Source organism: Marmota marmota, unplaced genomic scaffold (assembly GCF_001458135.2).
Source record: "Marmota marmota marmota unplaced genomic scaffold, marMar, whole genome shotgun sequence".
Classification (NCBI taxonomy): domain Eukaryota; kingdom Metazoa; phylum Chordata; class Mammalia; order Rodentia; family Sciuridae; genus Marmota; species Marmota marmota.
The window spans coordinates 2,105,891-2,130,622 of NW_026000081.1; the positions used below are offsets into that span (position 1 = coordinate 2,105,891).

Genomic DNA, 24,732 nt, shown 5'->3' on the forward strand with positions numbered 1-24,732 from the left:
GAAGCACACGCCCATCCACCCCGCGGGCGCCTCTTTGGAGTCCCCGCCCTCCACAAGCGCTTCCGGCCGAGAGGGGGCGCCCTCGTCCCAGCCGCGCCTGCGCAGGGAGGGTGGGTCATAGCGCCGGCGCACTGCGTCGGTCACAGGCTGGCTACTGCGGTGTGGTCCTCGTTTCCCTGAGTGTTTGACCGGGAGACAGGAAAATGGTGCTGGATCTGGATTTGTTTCGGGTGGATAAAGGAGGGGACCCAGCCCTCATCCGAGAGACTCAGGAGAAGCGCTTCAAGGACCCGGGTCTAGTAGATCAGCTGGTGAAGGCAGACAGCGAGTGGCGACGATGTAAGTACCGGGATGCGCAGGGTGTCCCCTTAATCATAAACCTAGTTCATCTCGCGAATCCAGTCCGCTCTGGAGATCACAGCTTCCACCTCTTGTCAGATTTCCTCCTGGGCATAGATGACTCCAGGGCTTTCCTATCCCCAAAACTCAGGCAGGTTTCTGGAGTCGTCCCACTTTCTCCTAGGCTCTGGTGGCGCAAGGTCCCTTCTGCGCGTGCTCAATGCTGACCGCTGCCAAAGCGGCTGGAAAGGAGCGCGGCGCATGCGCATCAAGAGCTGTCAAACCTCCCTGCTTCTCCGGTATCTAGAAGAAAGCTAGCGCGGGAGGTTTAGTGGAGGTTGTCCCTTTCCCTAATAGTTGTCTTTAGTTGCTTCCAGGATTTTTCTCATCTTTAGCAAGGGCAGAGTGGTCTTCTTATTTGATATTGCTCTATTGAGACAGAATCACATCTGCTGCACAATAGATTAGAATCAGAAGGATTGAGGACTTTGAAGGCCTTATGGCTAAAAGCAGTGATCGCAAAGCTTTGGGGAAGGTCATCCTTTAAGAATCATAAATCTTTTCCATGATATATCAGACAGAGGGAAAGGGTACCGTGATGCAAGAAAAAGCTTGTTATTATTGAGATTATGATTTGTGGAATTTTTCAGGAAAAGACATTGGCATAGTTGGGCAAGAATCTGGAACGATCAGGCATCTTTCATTAGAAATAAAACCATCAAATTGTGCTTAACAGTCTTTGCCTGGATTAAGTAGAGTGGTCATTGGTTGCCGGATGTCGTCAAGCACATGTGATTCATTTTGTCTGATGCAATAGGTCTGCAACCATCTGTAAGCCAGGCTTAGGACAACACACTGCAAAGGAAATGGCTATCCAAGAGTGTGATGGATTTCTACTAGGGAAATAGATTTTCATAAATTTATAAAGGTCTTGGGTATAAAACAAAGCATTTGTTTGAGCTGTCTGCTCATTCTGTATATATTAGGTACTATAATATGATAGTTTGAAATTCAACACTTGTATTTGAAGTTCTGAGTTGCAATGGAATTGAAATATGGACATATTTTTGTTTAGGGCTATTGTACTAAATCTGAAGTAAGGATATCAGATTTTTGCATCAGTCTAACCATTAATCAGCTGACTTTGGAATGTAGTAGCTGGTCTTTTGTGTATAACATGTACATCTGTGGGAAGTTTTGTCCATTATCTGACAAATAGATATATGGTAAGTTCTCTGGAGACAAAGATTGATTTTAATACATATAGGACACACTTATTTCAAAGGACGAGATCACAGCATCTTAAAGGCTTAATGGGTTTTATTTTTCAATTTTAGAATTAACAACATATCATTCTGTAACAGAGAGCAAATATCCCCATGAGCTGAGCAGAAGAGGTAGGTTTTATAGAGAAAGGCTGAAGAAAACAAAGAGCAAAGAGCAGATTGGTTATTTCAAAGTCATTTTCCCTGCAAAATGGGACGGAGAAAAATAGAAATTTAAATGATTGGATAACATTAGATTACTTCAGTTTACTTTTGTAAGGATTAAAGAATGTAAGAATTAAAAGCAGGGGAAATTTCATTGTCATGCTGATTGACACTAGGAAATTGGGCTCTTTCCTGATTTCTTGGAAGGTCAGCTAACAACTTAGTTTTAGTTTGTTGATGTGGAATGCTAGCATGGGTGACTACATTTTGATTTTTAGTCTTTCAGTTGGAGCCTGGTGCAGGAACCTAGTCCAATATAGTGACCTCCTGTAATTTTTATTTAACACATATATAAATATACACATAAACAGATAATACATATAATTCTAATACCTAGCTCTGTACCTGGTCCTCAGTAAGGGCTTGATAAAAGTTTGCCAAAAATAGGAAGATCTTCCATGTCCTTCGTACTTCCAACTGTATATGAAAGGCAGTTTATTTTCAGTGTATCTATTAATTTGATTCTTTTCTACTTGGTAGCCCTCTCCAATTTTATATCCAAAGGGAACTCATTATTTTACCAAATCCCTGGTTACCCAAGTTTGACATTGACAGATCTTGTATCAAGGTTCTTTTACATCTTGAACTTCAGATCAGTAGAATGGGTTCTTCTATCACTGGCTGCAGTGAGGACTTATAACCAGAGCCATGTGATGAGCTGAGATCATGCTTCCTGATGAGAACAAAGAAATCTTCCCCAAGCGCTCCATTACAACTATTTGCCTCCCTGTAGGCTTTCAGGTGCCCCTTCAGCTCCATAAACAACACAGGAGTCGGCCATAATTTGGAGTCATAATGCCACCACACTGGAGTTTATCATAACTTTGTAACTCTAGGGATTTGAGCTGTGATTTCTGCTTTTAATTCAGAATAGTATAATGATCCCATGTTTGGGCCAGTTTGTCTTGGCTCTCCTCCCAAAGCCACCAGATTTCCATGTATTTCTTTTGTTGATCTGCGGTGTTAGGGATTGAACGCAAGACCTCTCCTTTTCCCTGTATCTTGAATTCTGCTGCTGACCACAGAATTCTGTCCCCCTCAAATGTGCTATCCTTTCTTTTCGCCATCAGTTGAAGTTGTTATTTCCTCTTAACCCCTACTATACATGCCTTAAGCCAGGCCCCTCTTCATGACTTGTCCCAGCCATTGAAGTAGTTCTGTTTTTACTTTCACCCTATTTCACCCAGTAACAGACCAAGCCCAGGGGCATCTGATCTTTCCAGAGTGCAAATCTACCTCTTCGAATTTGTAGTGGTACTCATACCTTACAGTAGCACTGATGGAATAAGATGTGAGCCACATTGTAATTCTACATGTGCTTGCAGTTTCTCTAAAAAACCAAGCACAGTGTGGTATGCCTGTAATCCCAGCCTGAGGCTGGAGGATTACAAGATCAAGGCCACCCGAGGCAATTTAGTGAAACCCTTTCTCAAAGGGCAAGGGATATAGCTCAGTGGTAGAGCATCCCTGGGTTCAATCCCCAGTATCAAAATATAAATAAGAAAAAAATATAAAGAGGAAAGAATGGAATTAATCTAATAATGCATTTTATTTAATGTAGGATTCCTGAAAATGGTATTTTCAACATGTAATCAATGTTAAAAATTTACAGAGATAGTTTACATTCTTTTTTTGAACACATCTTCAAAATACAATGTGTATTTTACATTTAAAGCACATTTCAGTTTGAGCTAGACACATTATAAATGCTCAAAGAGGGGGCTGCAGTTATAGCTCAGTGATAGAGTACCTCCCTAGCATATGTGAGGCACTGGGTTTGATCCTCACTACCACATAAAAATAAATAAAGTAAAGTTTAAAAAAAAATGCTCGAAGGGCACATGTGGCTAGAGGCTACCATGTTGGAAAATCTAAATATTTATTTTTTAGTACTGGGGATTGAACCTGAGACACTCTGACACTTTACCACAAAACTACATCCCCAGACTTTTTTTTTTTTTTTTTTTTAAGATAAGGTCTTGGGATGGGGATGTGGCTCAAGCGGTAGCGTGCTCGCGGGGCGCTGGGTTCGATCCTCAGCACCACATAAAAATAAAGATGTTGTGTCCGCCGAGAACTAAAGAATAAATATTGAAAAATTCTCTCTCTCAAAAAAAAAAGATAAGGTCTTGCTCAGTTGCTAGGGCTGGCCTCAAACTTGCAATCCTCCTACCTCAGCCTCCAAAGTTGCTCAGATTATAGGTGTGTGTCACTATGTCCAGCTTAAAAATCCAAATTTTTAAAACACAATTTATAAAACCCCCTGTGCCTTGCTAGCCTCATCTTCCATCACTTTCCCACAGATGGCCTCCCATTCTATGCTCTAGCCTGTTTTACTACTGCTGTCCCCTTCCACTCTCTATGACTGTTGCCTCTTCCTGTAATAGTCCTAGCCTTACTTTCATTGCCCTCTTCGCCACCCAACCCTATTTCAATGGCACAACATCATTTATTCAATATTCTCCATATATTATTTTATATCTCCATAGCATTTATAGTATTTTTATATATACCCTTTCTAAACCTTTTTTTTTTTTTTTTGTAGTTTTAGGGATTGAATTTAGGGCATTCTACCATTGAGCTACATCCCCAGTCCTTTTTTGAGTTTTGTTTTGAGATAGGGTTTTGCCAATTTGCCCAGGCTGACCAGAACTTGAGATCCTTCTGCTTCATCTCCCAAGTAGTTAAGATTACCTTTATTTTTTTTCTTTTGATACTGGGGATTGACCCTAGAGTCATTCTATCACTGAGCTATTTTCTTGGCCCTTTTTAATTTTATTTTGAGACAGGATCTCACTAAGTTACCAAGGTTGACCTCCAACTTGCAATCCTGGCTTGGCCTCCCAAGTTACTGGTATTACAGATGTGTGCCACTGCACCTGATTTCTGAACTTACTTTATGGGGATGTAATATATTTAATAAAGTACAGCCTAATAAATTTGGAACTCTGTATGCCCATGCTGCTATCACCCAGATCAAGTTCTAAGACACTTGTAGTACCAGATTAGGCTCCTACATATTCCCTCCCAGTCAATCCTTCTTCCAAAGATAACAGTATTCTGACCTCTATTACCATAAGTACTTTTGCCTGATTTTGAACTTCAGATAACTGGGCTTATATAGATTATGACTTCTTTCCTTCAAAAAACATGTGTAGCACTTGGTGGTTCTTTTTATTGCTGTATAGTAAGTACTCTATTCTATAAACATTTCAGTGTCAATCACCTCAAATACTAACATTTTTTTCTGGTGAGAATATTTATTTATTTATGATCCTGGGGATAAGAACACCAGAGGTTCCATACCATATAATTTGAGGCAAGAAACCAGATTAGGATAGAAGAAATAAAACTACTTTTATTTGCAGATGATTTGTTGTGTATGTACAATATGAAAGGAAAACTATACAATTAAAAACCGTATGTACTATTAAATCAGGCACAGTGGTGCATGCCTGTAATGCCAGCTACTCTGGAGGCTGACGCAGGAAGATTACAAGGTCGAGGCCAGCCAGCAGCTTAGTGAGACTCTGTCTCAAAATAAATAAAAAGGACTGGGGTGTGCCTCTGTGGTAAAGCACCCCTAGATTCAGTTCCCAGTGCTGAAAACAAAAACAAAACCAAGGTGGGGGTGCTGGGAATATAGCACAAGGTAGAGTGCCCTTGGGTTCAATCCCCAGTTCCAGACACTCAAAAAAGAAAGTAAGGGCATTCAAAACTATAAAAATACTGCTGAGAGAAATTAAAGATAGTGAAGGAATATACTATACTCACTGTTTAAAACATTTAGCATTGTTAAAATATCGGTTTTTAATTGTATAGTTTTCCTTTATATTCCCAACACCTAGCATAGTGTTATCTTATTTTCTTTCCTAGTCCTAACACGGAGCATGGTACTTTGGCAAATAGAAAGTAGTAAATAATTGTAAATATTTTATTTCAAAATAATTATAGATTCACAAAAAAATTGCAAAAATAGTACAAAGAAATTCTGTGTACCCTATACCCAGTTTCCCCTAGTGATAAAATTCCTATTACTACTACAGTATCAAAACCAAGAAATTGACATTGCTACATCCACAAACCTTACTCAGTTTACATCACTTGTGTGTGTGCATATGTATATATTTCTGTGTGATTTTATCATGTGTAGATTTGTGTGACCACCACCACACTCAGGCTATAGAACTCTTCTATCACCACAGAGATCTTGTTATCCCTTTCTAGTACATTGCCTTTCTCCTCTTTCTAACCCCTAACAATTACTGACCTGTTCTCCATCTCTGTTTTTCAATGTGAATGAGAAAATACAAGTATCATTTTGTGTAAAGCTTAGTTAAATTTACACCAAAGAGAGATGCTTATTGATAAAGCCTTAAATATATGTGCTATCTCATGTCCAGTCATCAGTTTTTCAAAAGCTTGACTTTTTTTTTTTTTTTTAAAAAAAAACCACATTGCCTCAAATGCTTAGATACAAGACATCCAACATTTACTAATCAGAGTGAGACTGGTGAACCACAATAGCAAGATGTTAATTTTGGCTACTATCTTGGCTGATTAACACACCATCTTCTCCAAAAGAAACCAGATTATAAGAAAGGCTACAAGATGAGCATTATATCAGAGCAAAGGAAATAATATTGACCATTTGTAGAGATATAGTGACCAATTCATGGTAACAGGAATGATTGCCCTCTTTCTAGATTTGAGTGCATAGCAAGCACATAGTTTCTTTAAATGAATTTTAAGATAATTGGGCATGTTGCAGTTATGAGTGCATCTTCCAAGTTTCTCAGTTGTGTTACTTCACTTTGGTATCATATATAATTTGTGATATTTTTAAATTTCAATCTCAAAATGTCTTTTTCCTTGTTACCCAAAGCTGGGAATACACTCTTATAGTTACCAATCTATACCAACTAACTTGGGGCTCAAAAACGGTTTAAAATTTCGCAACTTTTTTTTTTTTTTTTTTTTTTAGGTACCAGCAATTGAACCCAGGGCCTCTTAACTACTGAGTCACACCCCCAGCCCTTTTTTTTTTACATTTGATTTTGAGACAGGGTCTCACTAAGTTGCTTAGGGCCTCACTTAGTTACTGAGGCTAGCTTTGAACTTGTGATCCTTCAGCTTCAGTCTCCAGAACTGCTGGGATTACAGATGTGTGCCACTGTGCCTGGCAAGATTTTGCAACTTTAGGAAGTAGATCCTTCAGTTCTGCTTGCATTTTGATCTTGAGCTGAGATTAATGCTATGTTAGTCAGTTTTCCATTATTGTAAGGAAATACCTGAGTTAAGCAACTTTTAAAGAGGAAAGGTGTATTTTGGTTCACAGTTTTAGAAGTTTCAGTCCATAGTTGGTTGGCCCTTTTGCCTTTGAGTGTGTGGCAAAGCAATATATCATGGTGGGAGCATGTGATTCAGGAAGCCACTCACCTCATGGAAGCCAGGAAGCCAAAAAAGAAAGATGGAAAGACGAATTTCCGCTGTGCCCTTTGAAGGCATGCCCCCAGTTTCCTGTGACCTCCCACTCGGCTCTCTCTCTTCAAGGTTCTACCACCTTCCAGTAGTACAAAGCTTAGGATCAAGCCTTTAACACATTGAGGGAAACTTATTCAAACCATAGCAAGTACCAAGGAACCATAAGTTTGGATATTATTATTATAAGAGAATATCAGAATATTGCTTAGCACTGGGTTCAATTCTCAGTATCACAGATAAATAAATAAAGGTCTATCAACAACTAATAAAATATTTTTAAAAAATTCAGCTCAGCCTTTGCTTTAGCATCCAGAGTAGTTTGTTTTAACTTTAGTTTAGTGTCTTAATTATTATATTTCACTGCATGATCATCACAGATTTTATGCCAATTTTTTTTGCAAAAAAATATGATGCTACCATAAAAATGTGAAACTTTTTTTAAAAATTATGCCAGTATTTAAAATTATTTATTACTAAACTGTCTCTGATGCGAGATTAGGATGGAGTGCTTATGAATATACCTTAATGGGGTGGTTATAAGGTAAAATATAGGATATGTGCATTTCTTTATTATAGTCTTGGCTTCTTTATTATTAGGCAGATTTCGGGCAGACAACTTGAATAAACTGAAGAACTTATGTAGCAAGACAATCGGAGAGAAAATGAAGGTAAGAGGTCTGAGTGACAGTCTTGAGAGCTTAGGCAGAGGTGTTTGGTCTTGTTCTTAGCTAATACTCACTGAAATTCTAACTCAGCATCTAATTCTGTGAGATGCTGAATTTCTTACCAAGGGGGGAAATTATTTTGAAAGAAAGAGAGGGAGACTGGGGTGCAGGTCTGTGGGAGAGCACTTGCTTAGCATACACAAGGCCCTGTGTTGATCCCCAGCATTGGGGAGAAAAGTAGGGGTGGGGGGTGGTAGGGAGAACTAAAAGGCACTTTTGGTAACCTTGAGGAAGTCCATCTTCTGTGTGTTCAGGTAAGATTTTTTCCATGCTAAATTCTCTTATTATTATAAGAGAATATCAGTTTGGCCAAGTCATCCTATCCATTTTTTTCTTGAGCTTAACCTATGGTGCCAGGAAAGTTTCCTTATGGCAAACTTCAGAGTTTGGGGCCCATTGTACTCCTGCTTCTTCATGAAAAGAGCCCAGATACACAGTCTGCATCTTGTCTTGGCCTCTTGTTTGCTATGTGACTTTTAGGCAAGTTTTAATATCTCAGCCTCAGTTTTCTTATCTGCAAAATATCAATAAAACACTCACCTATAGGATGGAATTGTAGAACTAAAAATATAGAAAACTTGACACAAAGCTTAGAACGTTGTAATTGTTCAGCAGTTCCAAGTTACAGTGGATGACAAATAGTTACCAGCCGTCATCTAAAGAATTCTCCTTGAGAAATATAAAATTTCAGTGCTGGGGCTGGGGCTGGGACTCAGTGGTAGAATCCTTGCTTAGCACTGGGTTCAATTCTCAGTATCACATATAAATAAATAAAGGTCTATCAACAACTAATAAAATATTTTAAAAAATTCAGCTCAGCCTTTGCTTTAGCATCCAGAGTAGTTTGTTTTAACTTTAGTTTAAAATTATCCTTTTAACCCCTTAATGTTTTTTTTTTTTTTTTTTGATACTAGGGATTGCACCCAGGGGTGCTTCACCACTGAGCTATATCCCACCTCTTTTTAATTATTTATTTATTTGTTTGTTTATTTGAGGCAGGGTATCACTAAGTTGCTTAAGGCCTCACTTCTCAAATTTAGTAATCCTCCTGCCTCAACCTGGCCTCAACCTCCTGAGTCACTGGGATTATAGGTATGCGCCACCATGCCCATCCCTTAATGACTTTTTAAAAAACATATTAAATGTACTCTACAATTTAGATCATTTTAAAGTTCTAAGCCTTGAAACTAAACCAAAATTATAAAATTTTGGAACTAGAACCAGTAAAGAGAAAGTACAAAGATCACCTTAGGATTTTAGCATCTTACACTTCATGATAGTCTGCAACCTTCTCTTTGGCAGTAGTTTTAATTTCATTTGTGGAAACTGATTATTAGTAACAGTTTTCTTCTTGTGGGATTCATGATGCTTAATCATTTGCAGGCCAGAGGCATCATAACTAACATAAATTCCCATGTATACCCCTGACTGGGTGTTCTTTGGGACATATATACAGGTAGTGCCAGCTGGGTGTTTTATGTAGCAATAGGCTGGGAAGTATTTTCATTTGCAATAACATATGTCTGGATTTACTGCTAGCCTTGCAGGGCATGTTCATTCTTGCTCTCCATTGGAATGGTACAAGCGATCTTTATTTTGTGTTGTACTGGAAAGTATTCAAGTGCTTTTGTAGACATCTCATTTTGGTTTTAATCTTTACTGCAAACCTGGAGTGTAGGTAGTACATTTATCTTTTAGTCCTATTTAAAAGGCAAGGGAATAGGCCTGAGAAATTAAGGAGCTTTCGTAAAATCACAGCCTAAGTCGATTGCAGAGTCAGACCTTGAGTTCAGAACTTGAGTTTGCTGCCCTCAGCAAATATCTTTTTCATCATATTCTCACCTTGTCTTAATACCATTACAAAAATCTTGAAATTTTAGGCCATTTTTTTCTACCTTTTTAGTCTGTGCTTGTTCTTATCAAGGCTTATGCTGATAGTTTTTGACTTCTGTAATTTTTAGGTGATTCTGCAGAGTCACTGAAGGAAATGAGGGGTCATGGTTAGAATCCCAGCTAATAAACTAAAGGATTTCCATGCTTTACCTTTAGAAAATTTTGTCCTTTCTTATAACTCAATTTTGTGCATTGGAATAAAAGGTTGTAGAAACAAATGCCTACTGTTATGTATATAGAAAAAAAACTTTAGGACATTAGATATGGTTTCTAGTCTTCATTTTATTTAAGCTTGCATGGCAGATGTTAAATCTTTTTTTTTTTTTTTTAATTTTTTTTTTTAATATTTATTTTTTAGTTTTCAGCGGACACAACATCTTTGTTTGTATGTGGTGCTGAGGATCGAACCCTGGCCGCACGCATGGCAGGCAAGCGTGCTACAGCTTGAGCCACATCCCCAGCCCCCAGATGTTAAATCTTTTCCAATATTTTTAGGAGTTTGTTGAGGTCTTATATATATTTTTGACTCATTTTCTTTAATTCTTTCTAATTTAAAAAGAATTTGACTCTTAAATTGTTTTCTTCAAATTGCCTGGCTCTGTGTAAGGATTAGAAATGATGATCTGGCAGAAAGAATATTATTATTATTATTTAGAGAGAGAGGAGAGAGAGAGAGAATATTTATTTTTCAGTTTTCGGCAGACACAACATCTTTGTATGTGGTGCTGAGGATCGAACCCAGTGCCCTGCACATGCTAGGCGAGCGCGCTACCGCTTGAGCCACATCTCCAGCCCCCAGAAAGAATATTATTAAAAAGAACAAGGAGAGAGGAGAGAAAACAGGAGAGAGGAAACCAGCCCTGACTCTGCTCCTACTGTTTGGTCAAATTGCATTGACTGCTCTAAGCCTAGTTCTAGATTCTGTTATTTATTTATTTTTTGGTTAGACACAGATACCTTTATTTTGTTTACTTATTTTTATGTGGTGTTGAGGATTGAACCCAGGGCCTCGCACATGCTAGGCGAGCGCTCTACCTCTGAGCCACAACCCCAGCCCCAGATTCTGTTATTTTTTGTTTGTTTTCTTTGGCTCTCTCATAATTTCATCATTCCATCCATTTTCCCCCTTGCCTCAGTGTTGGGAATTGTTCTTACTACATAGATAAGAATTTACCCTCTGGGCTTGCTTTGGACTACCACACGTATAATTCTTGAGTATTTCAACTATGTTCTCTCTTTGATTTCCAGAACTGTTCTATGTCTAGATGTTAACTCTCTTGCCCTGCAGTAGGTTAATTGGCTTGTCCAGGATCAAAAAGGACATAGTAGAATAAGAACTTGAAACTTTGACATCTGGCTTTTGATTTACTAATTTTTCTACTGTGTGTTACAATTTAATGTAGAATATTCTGTTATTAGTTCATATGATATTTTAATTTGGCATGCACGTTACTGAAATGTCAAAGATTTTCTTTTATTTGAGTTGGGTATTTTTTTCTTTCTGCAGAAAAAAGAGCCAGTGGGAGATGATGAGTCTGTTCCAGAGAATGTGTTAAATTTTGATGACCTCACTGCAGACACTTTAGCTGTAAGTTATAGTATTTCTCTAAGCTGGGAGCTCTGTTCTTTAGTTTTAACTTCGTTCCTAGATAGCAAATGCTAATAGTCTATTACACACAGCATTGAAGCAACCTTCAATTCCTAACAATGGGCAAGGTCTCTATTCATTCTTGTTATACTTTATGCTTGAGTACTTATTAGACAGCAGAGGTAGACACAGATATAGTAGGAAAGTCAAGGGTAGAAAGGGTAAAAAAATGAACTATGTTTGATTTAGGTAACTCTATTTTACAAAGTTAAGGGATTTCTCAATTTACTGCAATTCAGTAAATATTTACTACATGAGTCCTAGAGCACTAATTTTCAAATGTTTTGGTCACTGAATCCTTTCTTGAAAGCTTTAACACAAAACAATTGTGTAATAACGCACAGTTGCAGTAAATGGATAGAACTGGAGAATATCATGCTAAGTGAAATAAATAAGCCAATCCCAAAAAACCAAAGGCCAAAATGTTTTCTCTGATATGCAGATGCTAACTCACAATAAGCAGGGGAGGGGAGGGAAGAATGGAAATACTTTGGATTAGACAAAAGGGAATGAAGGGAAAGGAGGGGGAATGGGAATAAGAAAAATGATAGAATGAATCAGACATTACTATCCTATGTGCATATGTGATTACACAACCAATGTCATTCTACATCATGTACAACCAGAAGAATGAGAAGTTTTACTCTATGTATAATATGTCAAAATACATTCTACTATCATATATAACTAATAAGAACAAATAAAAATAAATAAATAAATAAAGCACAGTTGCCTGCAACCTGGGGAGGATTTCGTGTTCAAGGCCAACTTGGACAGTATGGTGAGACCACATCTTAAAAATAATAACAAATATATATATATATAAAGTTGCTGTGCTTAAAGTAGTGGGTTAGGAGCCTATTTTTGCATAGCCCAGCCTGCTAAACACTCCCCTCAAGAAATGAGCACAGCTTGAAGCATCTGCAATAAGGAATGCAAAATAAGCTTAAGACAAGGTCTCTTGCTCCTAATAAAGTTATAATCTTCCTGGAGAACACTTCAATGCATGTACATAATGGAGTGCTAAATTGGTTCAATCAGGAAAATCAAAAATACAACTAAAGGGAAAGTTGTCTTAGGAGAGCCATAGTATTAAAACTCCTAATATGGTGAAATGAGATGGACATCATTACCCTAGGTACATATATAATTGCACAAATGGTGCGTGTCTACACCGTACACAATGAGAGAATTGAATTGTTGCGCTCCATGTGTGTACAATGAACTGAAATGCATTCTGCTGTCATGTACAACTGAGTAGAACAACAACAATAAAAACTCCTGGGATGTGTAGGAACCACAAGAGTGGCCCAAATCTCTCCATCTCTACCTTAGACACTCCCAAAGGAAAATGCCAGGGGATTTGTAGGGCAGGATTGTATATATCCCTCTGTGAAATTTTCAATTTTTAAAAATGCTACCACATCTTCGTGTGTAGAAGATGTGGTAGAGGGCTTGCCTAGGTTGCGAGAGACAGTGCATTTAATCCGCATCATTGCAAACAAACTAAACAAGTGCTGCCACAAGAACTGTCATGGCTAGAGGACAGCACAGTGAGGATGCCAGCGTCTTATTCCTATGCGTGGTGTCCTGGATGTAAGTGTGGCCTATTCTTCTACAGAACCTGAAAGTCTCACAGATCAAAAAAGTCCGACTCCTCATTGACGAAGCCATCCTGAAGTGTGATGCAGAGAGAATAAAACTGGAAGCAGAGAGGTTTGAGAACCTCAGAGAGATTGGGAACCTTCTGCACCCTTCTGTGCCCATCAGTAACGATGAGGTAGGCTTGGAGGCTTTCTTCCTGTGCTGTCTGCAGGGATGGGGCCGGAGGAAAGCTGTGCAACACTAGCTCTCTGTGTCAGACTCTTTGTATATTCTTTCTGCCCACCAATTGAACATTGCAGGAGTCAGATCCTTGCCTGATTGGGAAGTAGCAGAGACAGCAGGTAGGAGGAGACTCCTGGCACAGAAATCTCTTCTAAATAGGGTTGCTGTCCTCCAGTGCGTGTTGCCCCTGGTAGCAGCAAGTCCTGTGGGAGGGATCTGCTAAATCAACCTAACCCCCTCACCCACACCCTGCTGAGAAGCTGCAGGTTGAAGGGAAATCTGCATGATAAAAGTTTCCTGCTGAGCGGGAGCTTCCCCAGCACAAAGCTGCTCTGAGCCCAGCCTTTGTTCCCAGACACCCCGGCCATGGCAGGGCCCATCTGTGCCTCTTTCATTCATTCCCTGGTGAACGTTAAACTGGCTGCAGGCTGGGGTGTGTGGGAGGCCTGGCGCTTGAGCAGACTTTGGAGGTCAGGGCCCTGAGCCCGCCCTCATGTGGCCCTGAGACCAATGAGAGCCAGGAAAGAAAGTCTACATTCTCCTCTGTGCCCTGGGCAAAGCTGATTGTCTGGGGTGGCTTGTTGTGCAGGATTTTCAAGGATTCATCTAAAAGAGTAAAAATAAATAAACTCAGAGAATATTTTAAATCTCTTAGATAATAGTGATTCCCAATTGCTTGGCTAAACTCTTACACTTTCTGAGTAGAAAATTTCCTTCTTTATTCATTGTGCATAATGACCGAAACCCAATGTTTCATTTAAGTGATGGCCTCAAAAAGCTCAGTTGTTCTTGGAGAGGGTTTGGAAAAATGGGTTTGTAGAATTAAGAAATCATGTATCTCTCCTGGTCTTGTTCTCTTAGGATGCAGACAATAAAGTAGAGAGAATTTGGGGTGATTGTACCGTCAGGAAGAAATACTCTCATGTGGACCTGGTGGTGATGGTAGATGGCTTTGAAGGAGAAAAGGGAGCCGTGGTGGCTGGGAGTCGAGGATACTTCCTGAAGGTAAGAGTTGGGAACCAGTGGGGATGAAGAAGGAACTTAAAAAAAATTGTAGAAAATCATAATCATACTTAAAGAGGCTCACAAATCCACCACTTGTACTTGCTGCTGTCTGCAAATGTGTAGCAATTAGATGCAATTCTCCTTCTAAGGCAAGAGAGTGCTTATCCAGATTCCATAGAACAAAAGCCACTCAGTGATCCTCCATAATGAATATGTTTTGCTGACTGAATCAGAACAGTCTCTCTCTTTGAGGAGCTCGGTGTAATTGGACAGTCAGACAAGTAACAAAGGATCAAAACCCAGTGTGATAAGGCTGTGGTTTGAGTCAGCCCATAGTGCTTTGAGAATGGGTAGGTGGAGGCAATAGACCCTGATTAACTGGGGCAGAGGGCAGATGAATTCAGGGAAGGCTTCCAAAAGGATATGGCCAAATAACTTGAAAATACTGTACACTTAATTGTGCTTTACATTTACAAATCCCATTTGCCCCTGAGTGTCAGTTAGCAGACGAACAGGGTAATGACAGGCCCCTCTCACACAGTACTGTGTCTCTGCTTCTGTAGGGGGTCCTGGTGTTCCTGGAACAGGCACTTATCCAGTATGCCCTCCGCACCCTGAGAAATCGGGGATACACTCCCATTTACACCCCGTTTTTCATGAGGAAGGAGGTCATGCAGGAGGTGGCACAGCTCAGCCAGTTTGACGAAGAACTTTATAAGGTGAGTAGCCTGGGGCAGCGTGGTAGGATAATTTAACTCTATGATACTGAAGTGATGCTATCCAGTCCAACTTCTGTCGTGATGGAAATGCTCTATTTCTGTGGCTCTTAAGCATTTAAAATGTGCCTAGCACAACTAAGGAAGCAAATTTTTAATTTAAAAAAAATTTTTTTTTAATTGTTGATGGACTTTTATTTGTTTATTTATATGCTGTGCTAAGAATCAAACCCAGTTCCTCACACATACTAGGCAAGCGCTCTACCACTGAGCCACAACCCCAGCCCAATTTTAATTAATTTTAATGTAAACAGCCACATGTGGCTGGTGGCTGCCCGTTCTTTCATCTTTTCCCTAGTAATTTGTGAATGTATCTAAATTGAGCACACTGTATCACCAGAAGCTTAGAAAAGAAACACAAGGAAATGATAGAAGCAGCACTGGTCTCCCAGCCCACTTCCCATGTCTTCCCACTCTTCACTGTAGACTGGAGGCTTGAATAGGGCAAGATGTATTTGCCTTGGGATGGATGTGACTGCCAGTTCATGGCTCCTCTCAATCATGGACCATCTTAGGTAGAGCCCAAGATTCAAGTTGAGTTTCAAATGTCATTCTGATCAACAGACTCTGGCAACTATAGCATTGAAATCTGTGAAGCACTCAGAATTTCTAGAATGTTTCTTCTGTTCATCATGGAAAGTCTACTTTTCACTTGTTTTTCTCCTTCAAGATTCATCTGTCAGAAGTGGGACACTGCTCTTATTGGCAAGTGTGGTTATGATTATCTGATTTATAAATTGTTTTGCCAGTCTGGGAATTGAACCCAGGGCCTTGTGCACTCCAGGCAAGCACTCTACCACTGAGCTACATTCATTTGCCCATATTTATCATAGAAGGAGATGTTTATTTATTTTTATTTTATGTAGTTAACTTATTTATTTGAGACAGGGTTTCTCTATGTTATCCAGGCTGGTCTCAAACTCCTAGACTCAAGAAATCCTCCCATCTCAAGTTTCCTGAGTAGCTGGGATTATCGGCACTCATCACCGTGCCCAGCTAATAATTAGAAGTGTATTCCACTGGTCCTGCTAATGAGGTCAAAGTTATATTTTCCTTCAAGATTCACTGGGAAAAAAAGTTCCCCCTAAACTCTGAGCATTAGTATAGCCTTGGTATCCTCCCCTTCTTTCTTTTTCAATGGAGAGGAATGTGTCCATGTATCAGCTAGAACCTGTTTAACCTTTTTGCTTTTTCTCTAATCTCAACCCTCAAGATTGAATCATCAATAACAGAACTTTAGAAATTCCATTGCCGGGAAAACTAGAAAGAAATGTATCTGAAGGATTATAAGATATGTAGCAGGAGCTCCCCGTTTCTCCTCCATCTCTTACCCACGTGGTTCTTCAATCCACAGGCAGAAGGAATCCCAGGTCTTGATAATGAGGAATTTTGGGTCAGACTTCTTGCCTGATAGAAATCTTGGTTTACTCATTCTCTGAAGCAGTACTGTCCAGTAGGCTTTTTTATTTTATTTTATTTATTTTTGAGACAGGGTCTCACTACTTTATTGAGGCTGGCCTTGAACTTGTGATCCTTCTGCCTTAGCCTCCCTAGTAACTGGGATTTATAGGTATGTGTGACCATGCTGAACACCAATTAACATTTTAAAATATTTTCTTTGGGACTTTTTTTATACTTGTTATTTTCACATACTTATAGTCACACTGTACATAGCTTTTTTTTTTTTTTTTAACTTAGCCTTATATCAAAAACATTTTTCTTTATTACTACATCATTTCCATAATCATTTTAGTGGTTCCATAATGTTATGTAAACTGAATGTAGCTATGGATTATTAACTCTTCCCCTGTTGAATATTTAAGGTGCTTCCTTTTTGCTACCAATACAAAAATGTTACAATGAACTTTATTGGTCTTTAGCCCCCTGACCATGCTGGGGATTGAACCTAGGGCCTCTCAAGCACTCTACCACTGAGCTATATCCCAGCCCACTGAGCTACATCCCAGCCCTGTGGCTTTTTTTTTTTTTTTCCTCCCATTATTTTCTTCAGCTGAATCCTCAAGTGCATTTTTTAGGATTACTACTGCTAGACTAACTCTAAGCACCAAGAAAGCAGAGACTATGTCTCTTTTTGTACAGCATTGGCAGAAAAACTTGGCACTGGGTGAATGCCTCACAAACATTTGTTGACTGGATTAATTTATATTGCCACCAACATAGGTTTATTACACATCTGCCATCATTGACCACTTATCATTTGTAAATGTCTTCTTTGTTAAATAAGTGACAGTGCCTCCTTTGGACAGACTTAGTCCCTCCCCAGTCCTGGACTGGGATTGAAGACAATTTTTCATGTCCCCATCACTCCTATCTTTCCTGTGGTTTCTTGCACAGGCTTAGGTCCTCTCTCAGTCTTAATTGGCACAGGTCCCTGCTTCAACAGGTGATTGGCAAAGGCAGTGAGAAGTCTGATGACAACTCCTATGATGAGAAATACCTGATTGCCACCTCAGAGCAGCCCATCGCTGCTCTCCACCGAGACGAATGGCTGCGGCCAGAGGATCTGCCCATCAAGTATGCTGGCCTGTCTACCTGCTTTCGCCAGGAGGTTGGCTCCCATGGTCGTGACACCCGTGGCATCTTTAGAGTCCATCAATTTGAGAAGGTGAGTAGGAGGTGAGAGTGAAGAGTGGGAGCCTTCTTCCTACCTGTCCAGAGGGTCATAGAAGAGACGGCCTCTGGCTGCAGCTTTTCCTCTGTTGCCAGTATCTTTGTGGGGAAAAGCCTGGAAAGCACATGGTAGAGTGGCTTTGAACACTGGAACCAGACTGCCTGACTGATGCCAGCTCCACCACTTACCAGCTGTGCAACCATGGGAAGTTGCTTTATCTCCCTGTGCTTAGTTTCTACCTCTGTGAAAAGAGCACAGTGATAATGGGCCCCACCTCACTAGGCAGACTGTGAGGATTAAATTGGTCAGCGTGTGAGGCACTTAGCCGACAAGGTCCACGATTCCTGTCCATCAATGCTGTTGTTTTTGTTGTGGTCCTGTCTAGATTAGCACCCATCCCTCTTGCTGGGGACTAACCTGGCCTGTTTCCCAGTGGTGTGGGACTGGGTCTTCACTGCCAGGATAGATCCACCCCAGTCTTTCCGTTTAATCACCATGTACTTCTGTCCGTCTCTACAGATTGAGCAGTTTGTATACTCATCACCCCATGACAACAAGTCATGGGAGATGTTTGAAGAGATGATTGCTACCGCCGAAGAGTTCTATCAGTCTTTGGGGATCCCTTACCACATAGTGAATATTGTCTCAGGTAGGGGACCCCTCAACTTCTCAGCCTCCCTTTCCCACATCCCACAGATGCCACCCTCACCAGCTGAGCTGCTACACAGCCTTGTAATCCAGTTCATTACCCACATTCATTAAAATATCACACCCCTCTCACTTGGGAGAGTCTGGTGAGGAGAGTGTCAGGGCGTGATTTCACTTCTGGGGATGGGATGTGAAGTAAAGAATTCCTCGGGCTCACTGGAGCTTGGCCTCCTGAAATACCATCCCTCCTTCCTGAATTCTAGGGGTTTTTCCTTACAGGTTCTTTGAATCATGCTGCCAGTAAGAAGCTCGACTTGGAGGCCTGGTTTCCAGGCTCAGGAGCCTTCCGAGAGTTAGTTTCCTGTTCTAATTGCACAGATTATCAGGCCCGCCGGCTCCGAATTAGATACGGGCAGACCAAGAAGATGATGGACAAGGTAGATGGCTCCCAGGGAAGTGGGCAGTGAGTGGCACCATCAGCACAGGGTAGACCTACTCTCTTTCTCAGACCTGGGAGTATTAGTTTCCAGCATCATGAAAAAATCTGAGTTTCTCAATCTAGACCCAAAAGGCAATCAGAAATGTCTTCCACTGAGTCAGGATTGGGTTCTTTTAGGTAGATACCTGAGTCTACCTCTATTCTACAACGTAATTCTAGCTTTTTTTCTTTTTGGCTTTGTTTTCTGTAATTTCAGAGAAAAAAATCATCCCTGTTTATCTATACAGAACAAGCTGGACTCACCATCTTCCCTCTTTTCGTCCAAGAAAGTCAGGTTATCAGCTCATCTCAAACCCAGTCTTCAGGCCTTGATCTCTTTGAGGGGGGGTTTGTCATGTACCAAAAAGAGGGGCCACAGTGGTATACACCAGTTCTCCTCAAAATAGTGGGACCTGCCCCTTGTCGCTCTTGTAGATGTGAGGAATCTTCTCAGAGTTATCTAATAGGCAGTAAATACTAAACAGAATAATAAAAAGTTGAAAATAGAAGGATTATTTTGAATTCGGTAGGTGTAGTTGGGGGTTCTGGCATGGTGGATAGTTTCTCAAGCTGAAGTTTGAGTTTAACTTTCTCTTCCGGGACCCTCTTCTCCCAGGTGGAGTTTGTCCACATGCTCAATGCTACAATGTGTGCCACTACCCGTACCATCTGCGCCATCCTGGAGAACTACCAGACAGAGAAGGGCATTGTTGTGCCCGAAAAATTGAAGGAATTCATGCCACCAGGTAAAGCCCTCCATGCAGCTCCTTTGCTCTCTCTTTTCTGTCTTTATACTCTTATGCATAGCAGTCCCTCACAGTCCCCAGAACTCTGCCTGCCCTCTGGTGCTAGACAGTGCAGGGGGCCTGGGTAAGGAAGTAACCAATGTAAGTGTGATGTTCAAATACTGCTGAAATTCAGACTGCGGAAAAAAAGATAGGTTAAACCAGGGCCTATTGTGGGTGCTCCTTGGTTCAAAGAGATCATTGTCTTGTTGACTTTTCCCCTGAGGTCCTTGGCTTTGACTCTGAGAAACAACATGTCATTTGGTTGACTCTTCCCTCCCAGGACTCCAAGAACTGATCCCCTTTGTGAAGGCTGCACCCATTGACCAGGAGCCTTCAAAGAAGCAGAAGAAGCAACACGAGGGCAGCAAAAAGAAAGCGGCAGCCAGAGATGTTGCCCTGGAAAGCCGGCTGCAGAACCTGGAGGTCACCGATGCCTGAACATTCATTCCTTCTTCCTGGTTTGCTGGGCTTCATTTCTGTCAGCTGGGATCTCAGAGCCTGCCAGAGCAGGAGCTGAGCACCCTCTCATCACCCTGTCCCATCTGACTGCACAGCTGCAAGGGGAACTGTCTGCCATGTACAGTGCAGGCGCCTTGTCTCCTTGCATGGGCACAGGGTCTACCACTGACTGGTAAAACCATATAATAAAGCATCACTGGGGAGGGCTTCAGACTTTTCCTCGGTCTTCTCCCAGGCTGGTTCTCCAGGGACCAGCCCCTGCTCCCCCTTCCAAATAAGGCTCTTTTTAGCAAGGCAGAGATGTTTTCAGCAGGTAGATGAGGGTGGGGATAGATTTAGTAAAGGCTCAAGGGGGAAGTGAAAACCTAGAGTCTTAGACATAGAGGCTTATAGGACGAGGGCCAGGCACCTCTGAAAATTCACTCCTGCTTAAAAGCAGTGAGATAGAAAAGCTTAGAGATCAGAATTAATGTAAAGGTCTCCTGGCACCTTGTGTTCTCTAGGAAGGGCTTCATGGAAGGGCAGGGAGGCTGGGAGGCATCAGGGTAGAGACATATCTAAGAGTCTGTCCCTAGCTTCAAGAGTGTGGGTTGGGGGCTTATTAACAGCAGCTTCTCTTTATTGCCATCCCCTAAAAGGGAGACCTACTGCAGAGCAGCTTGTTGCTGCAGCTCCAAAGGCCCCAGAGAGCTGGCAGGACAGAAGGATGTAGGAAGAATGTTTTGTCCTTCCCAGGAGCTCCCCCCATTACCTAATAGGCAGGCACCCTTCCCCTAGGGTAGGAGTATTCAGGCTCTTTCCTACCCTGCTGCCTTTCATCTGCAATCTGCATCCCTGGACTTTAATAACACCTTAGGTTAGTCTAGCGCTTCTGTCCTAGGAGGTTAAAATACTTCCTCTGGATGATCCCTTTTATCTTTGTGATGGTCCCAGAAGGTAGGGTGGGGACATGATTATACCTGTTGTATGTGGAAGGCAGAAGTACGCCAAGGGAGGGGAGACAGACAGGTGTCCAGGTGGAAGTCCTGGCTCCTCAGCAGGGCTTTGCACTTGGGTTTCTTTGGGAGGTAAAAGCTGGCGTGTGACCCGATTTATCACTTGGGAGCCTTCAGTTCATCTCAGCTTCCTTAATCCCCAAGTAGTGACTTTCCTGGGTCTGCTGGAGCTTGGTATCCAGGACAGAGCATGTGCTGTTTCCCACTGGGGCTGATCCTATCAATCTTGCTTCTGGAAACGCTGTCAAGACTGGGGCGCCTGAAAGGGTAGCCACAGTGGCTCTCTCGACTAGCCTGCTATGCCAGCCGGGGGCCCACAGGCAGACACTGTATGTAGCCCATTGCCCTCTGCTCTGGGATAACAAAGCCAGGGCAAGAGGACAAAAGAGCAGGCTGCTCCCATTTGTAATTCAGAAGACCAGAAATTCACATTCCTGTAGCCAACACTATTTGGTTTGAAGAAAGACAGCTTACACAGTGAGCAGGGGGCTATTTCTGCTCCACTCCCATCCAGTGTACAAGCCCAGAAGACCCTTTTGGGTGGATTGGGCACCCCCATCTCTGTCTTAGTCCTAGTCTAGGAGGCTTGTCATAGCCTTTCTCCCATGCCTGTGCTCTTTGGCTCCTACCAGCAGGAAGCTGTGCTTTTTTCCTTGGCCCTGAAAGCTGTGGGAAGGTAGAAACTGGGGTTCTGAGCCCCTGGGCGACTGGGCCTGGGTCTTACCTCCCCCACCCCTCCTTACTCCTTACCCAGCTAGTGTTCTGGAGATGGCTGCACTTGGAGCTTGAATGCCCTGCACTTTACTCAAAGACAGCCCAGACCTTAAACAGCCATACTCCCCATGCAAACCCTCCCCTGTCTACCCTGTGCAGACTCCTGGTGTGATCAATTGGGGAGCTGGGCTAGGAAGATTGCTGAGTGGACCAACATGTCTGTTAGAACACACACATACACACCTGGCTTCCTGAAGCCAGAGGAGAGAATGGTCGATAGTAGGACTGTGGCCGAGGTTCCTCCAGTTCATCTGCAAAAATATGTTGGCAGGTGGTCATACAGACATTTACAGTGTTGACCCTGGGCCAGACACTGGGAACAGTGCTTATGAAAAGAAGGGGCACAGTCCCTGCTTGCAAAGACCTCAATCTATTGGGAAAGGTGTGGCTTCCCTTCCCCCAGAGTGAAATGACAGCCAGACTCCTCTCCCTGAAGCAGTGGCTTGTGGCTAATGCAAGCCTTGTTTAGGATGGGCTGACCCACCTGGAAGGTGAGCAATTGGGAACAGGCCCAGATAACCTTGACTCCACCCTAATAGTTGCCTTCACAACCCACGGCTGATGCCCTCATCCCTGGCAACTTGACCTGCCCCATCTCCAACCTTGGCTACCAGGTTACCTCAGCAAACAAACCCCCAGAAGCCAGTGGAGTGAGTCAGAGCCTTGGGTCCCTCACCAATCCTTGGTTCCCACACCCAGGAATTCAGTGCCCAAGATGCATGTCTGGATGCTTCAGGCAAGAGGAGACACTGGGACCTGGTCTGGCTTCTACCAGGAAAGAGTCAACTAGATGCCAGGTTTCCAGACACATATGAGAGAGCCAGGAAACTGTGGGGTGGGGACTAGGGGGGGTCAGCATGAATCTTGGGGGTCTACCTGAGCTGGCCAACCATTGGCTTCTCCTAGACTGAAACCTCATTTCTAGGAACTGACACTTGCCTGCCCTGTTTTTCCTTTCCTGAAGCTTTTCCGGTTTACCCTGGGTCCTAAGAACACCTCTTCCCCAACCCCCATACCTCCCACAGGGGTCCCTGGGCGGCCCTGGCTGCACTCCCAGGATGAGTCTGACAGGCAGAGCTGGGATGGGCCCCAGAGAAATGTGCTGCATGTCAGAGCCTGTGCCAGGATGAGGGGCCTGCTCCACTCCCCCAGTCATCTCCCTGCATGGGGTTCCCCGATAGCTCCTCCCAAATAGGCGCAAAAGGAGGGGGGGGTGCGTTCTTGCAGCCCTAACTGTGCCAGGCCCAGATGGGGCTGACGCCTCCATCACTAACATCGCCCTTTTAAGAGCACCCCCCCACGGGGAGGGGGGTGCTGCAGGCAGGTTCTTGTTGCAGAAACCCAGCAATGTGCTGCTCCCCCAATGACCTGCTAGGTAAGAAGACCCAGATGCCTGCTCTCAACCTCCGGTTCAGAGGTAGGGGTCCCAGCGACCTCTGCAGAAGCCCCATTTTCTGGAGTGAAGGTCCTGTAGCTGCTCTAATTGTCTGGTTCACATGCCCTGCATTTTGGAGGGCGTCCCCTGTCCCTTCACATAGGAATGGGGCTCCCTTCATCCATGAGGACCTCTCAAATATGGTCTGAGAAATTATTTTTATGGCATCATAAATTGCTGATGCAAAGGTATGGCCCTTCAGGAAGATTTGTTTGTTTAAGTCCTAAAATGAAGAATCAAGTTCTATTTAGAACAGTGTTCATCCTTCCCTTCCATCTTAGAGGAAAAAAAAAATTTTTTTAATTCTTTTTGGCAGAACCAGCCCTTGTCATCTTGTGCCCTAGGTCTCACTGACTGCCACTTGCCTTTCTATGTCTCCTTGTTCTTCAGTTAGGTCTCTCCTGAAGCTCCCCTCTCCCTCGCGTCCCTTCCTTTACCATCCCTTCCCCTCGGTACCAACCTGCTCACACATTTCCCAACTTCAGGCAGCTTCTTGCCTCTCCTGTCAAATTACCATCCCATCTGGCTCCTTTCCCCCAAAGACTAATCAAGGGCGGACACTTGCAGGCTCTGCTACCTCATCAGCATTTCTGTCTCCACCCCCCTCAGAATGTGGAATGTTCCAGACTGAGAGAGCACATGAGGGAGCAGGAAGAAGGTCTGAATGGCTGGAGTGCAGACTGAGGGAGGTTTGGGGTTGAGGCTGGAGAAGTAGGCAGGGGAAAGAGAGGGCACCTGACCCTTAATGCTGGTTTCCAGCTGTCAGGCCTCCCACGCACTTTCTCCACGTGCTCTATCACCACTGCAGGGCCCCCAAACACAGTTTTTCTTATCTGAGCATCTCCATCAATCACTCCCAATCTGATCATCTGACACTCCCAATCTCAGTTTCACCCCAAAGGAAACCCCTAGAGTCACCTGGACCACTCCACAGGCAGATTTCCTGCACAGTCCATTGAGTCCTCATCACTGCCCCCTTGACAGCAGCCTCAGCCTCCTTACTGGTCTGTAAGCTCCCAGTTCCTCCTGCAGGTGCACCTTCCTCTTGGAGCCAGAATAGTCTACCAAATGATTCAGCCATAATTGTCCTTTCCCTGCCTGCCCCAAAAACCCAACTTCAGATGTTTCCCTAAACTTACAAAGTCCAGACTTCTCAACCAGAATCCATGTTCATCAAAATGTGGCCCTTGGGCTGGGAATGTGGCTCAAGCGGTAGCGTGCTCGCCTGGCATGCGTGCGGCCCGGGTTCGATCCTCAGCACCACATAGATGTTGTGTCCGCCGAAAACTACAAAATAAATATTAAAAAATTCTCTCTCTCTCTCTCTCTCTCTCTC

At 42.6% G+C, this 24,732-nt stretch overlaps 1 protein-coding gene across 1 annotated transcript; it reads left to right on the plus strand.

Moving 5' to 3' along the window:
- The first annotated feature begins 90 nt into the window (after positions 1-90).
- On the plus strand, positions 91-20,403 carry Sars1 (seryl-tRNA synthetase 1). The gene is made up of 11 exons (XM_015505108.2): positions 91-339; positions 7,911-7,981; positions 11,439-11,519; positions 13,201-13,359; positions 14,268-14,411; positions 14,975-15,130; positions 17,592-17,813; positions 18,339-18,468; positions 18,747-18,904; positions 19,562-19,691; positions 20,014-20,403. The coding sequence occupies exons 1-11, from the start codon at positions 204-206 to the stop codon at positions 20,169-20,171; spliced, it is 1,545 nt and encodes a 514-aa protein (XP_015360594.1). The 5' UTR covers positions 91-203; the 3' UTR covers positions 20,172-20,403.
- The last annotated feature ends 4,329 nt before the right edge of the window (positions 20,404-24,732 follow it).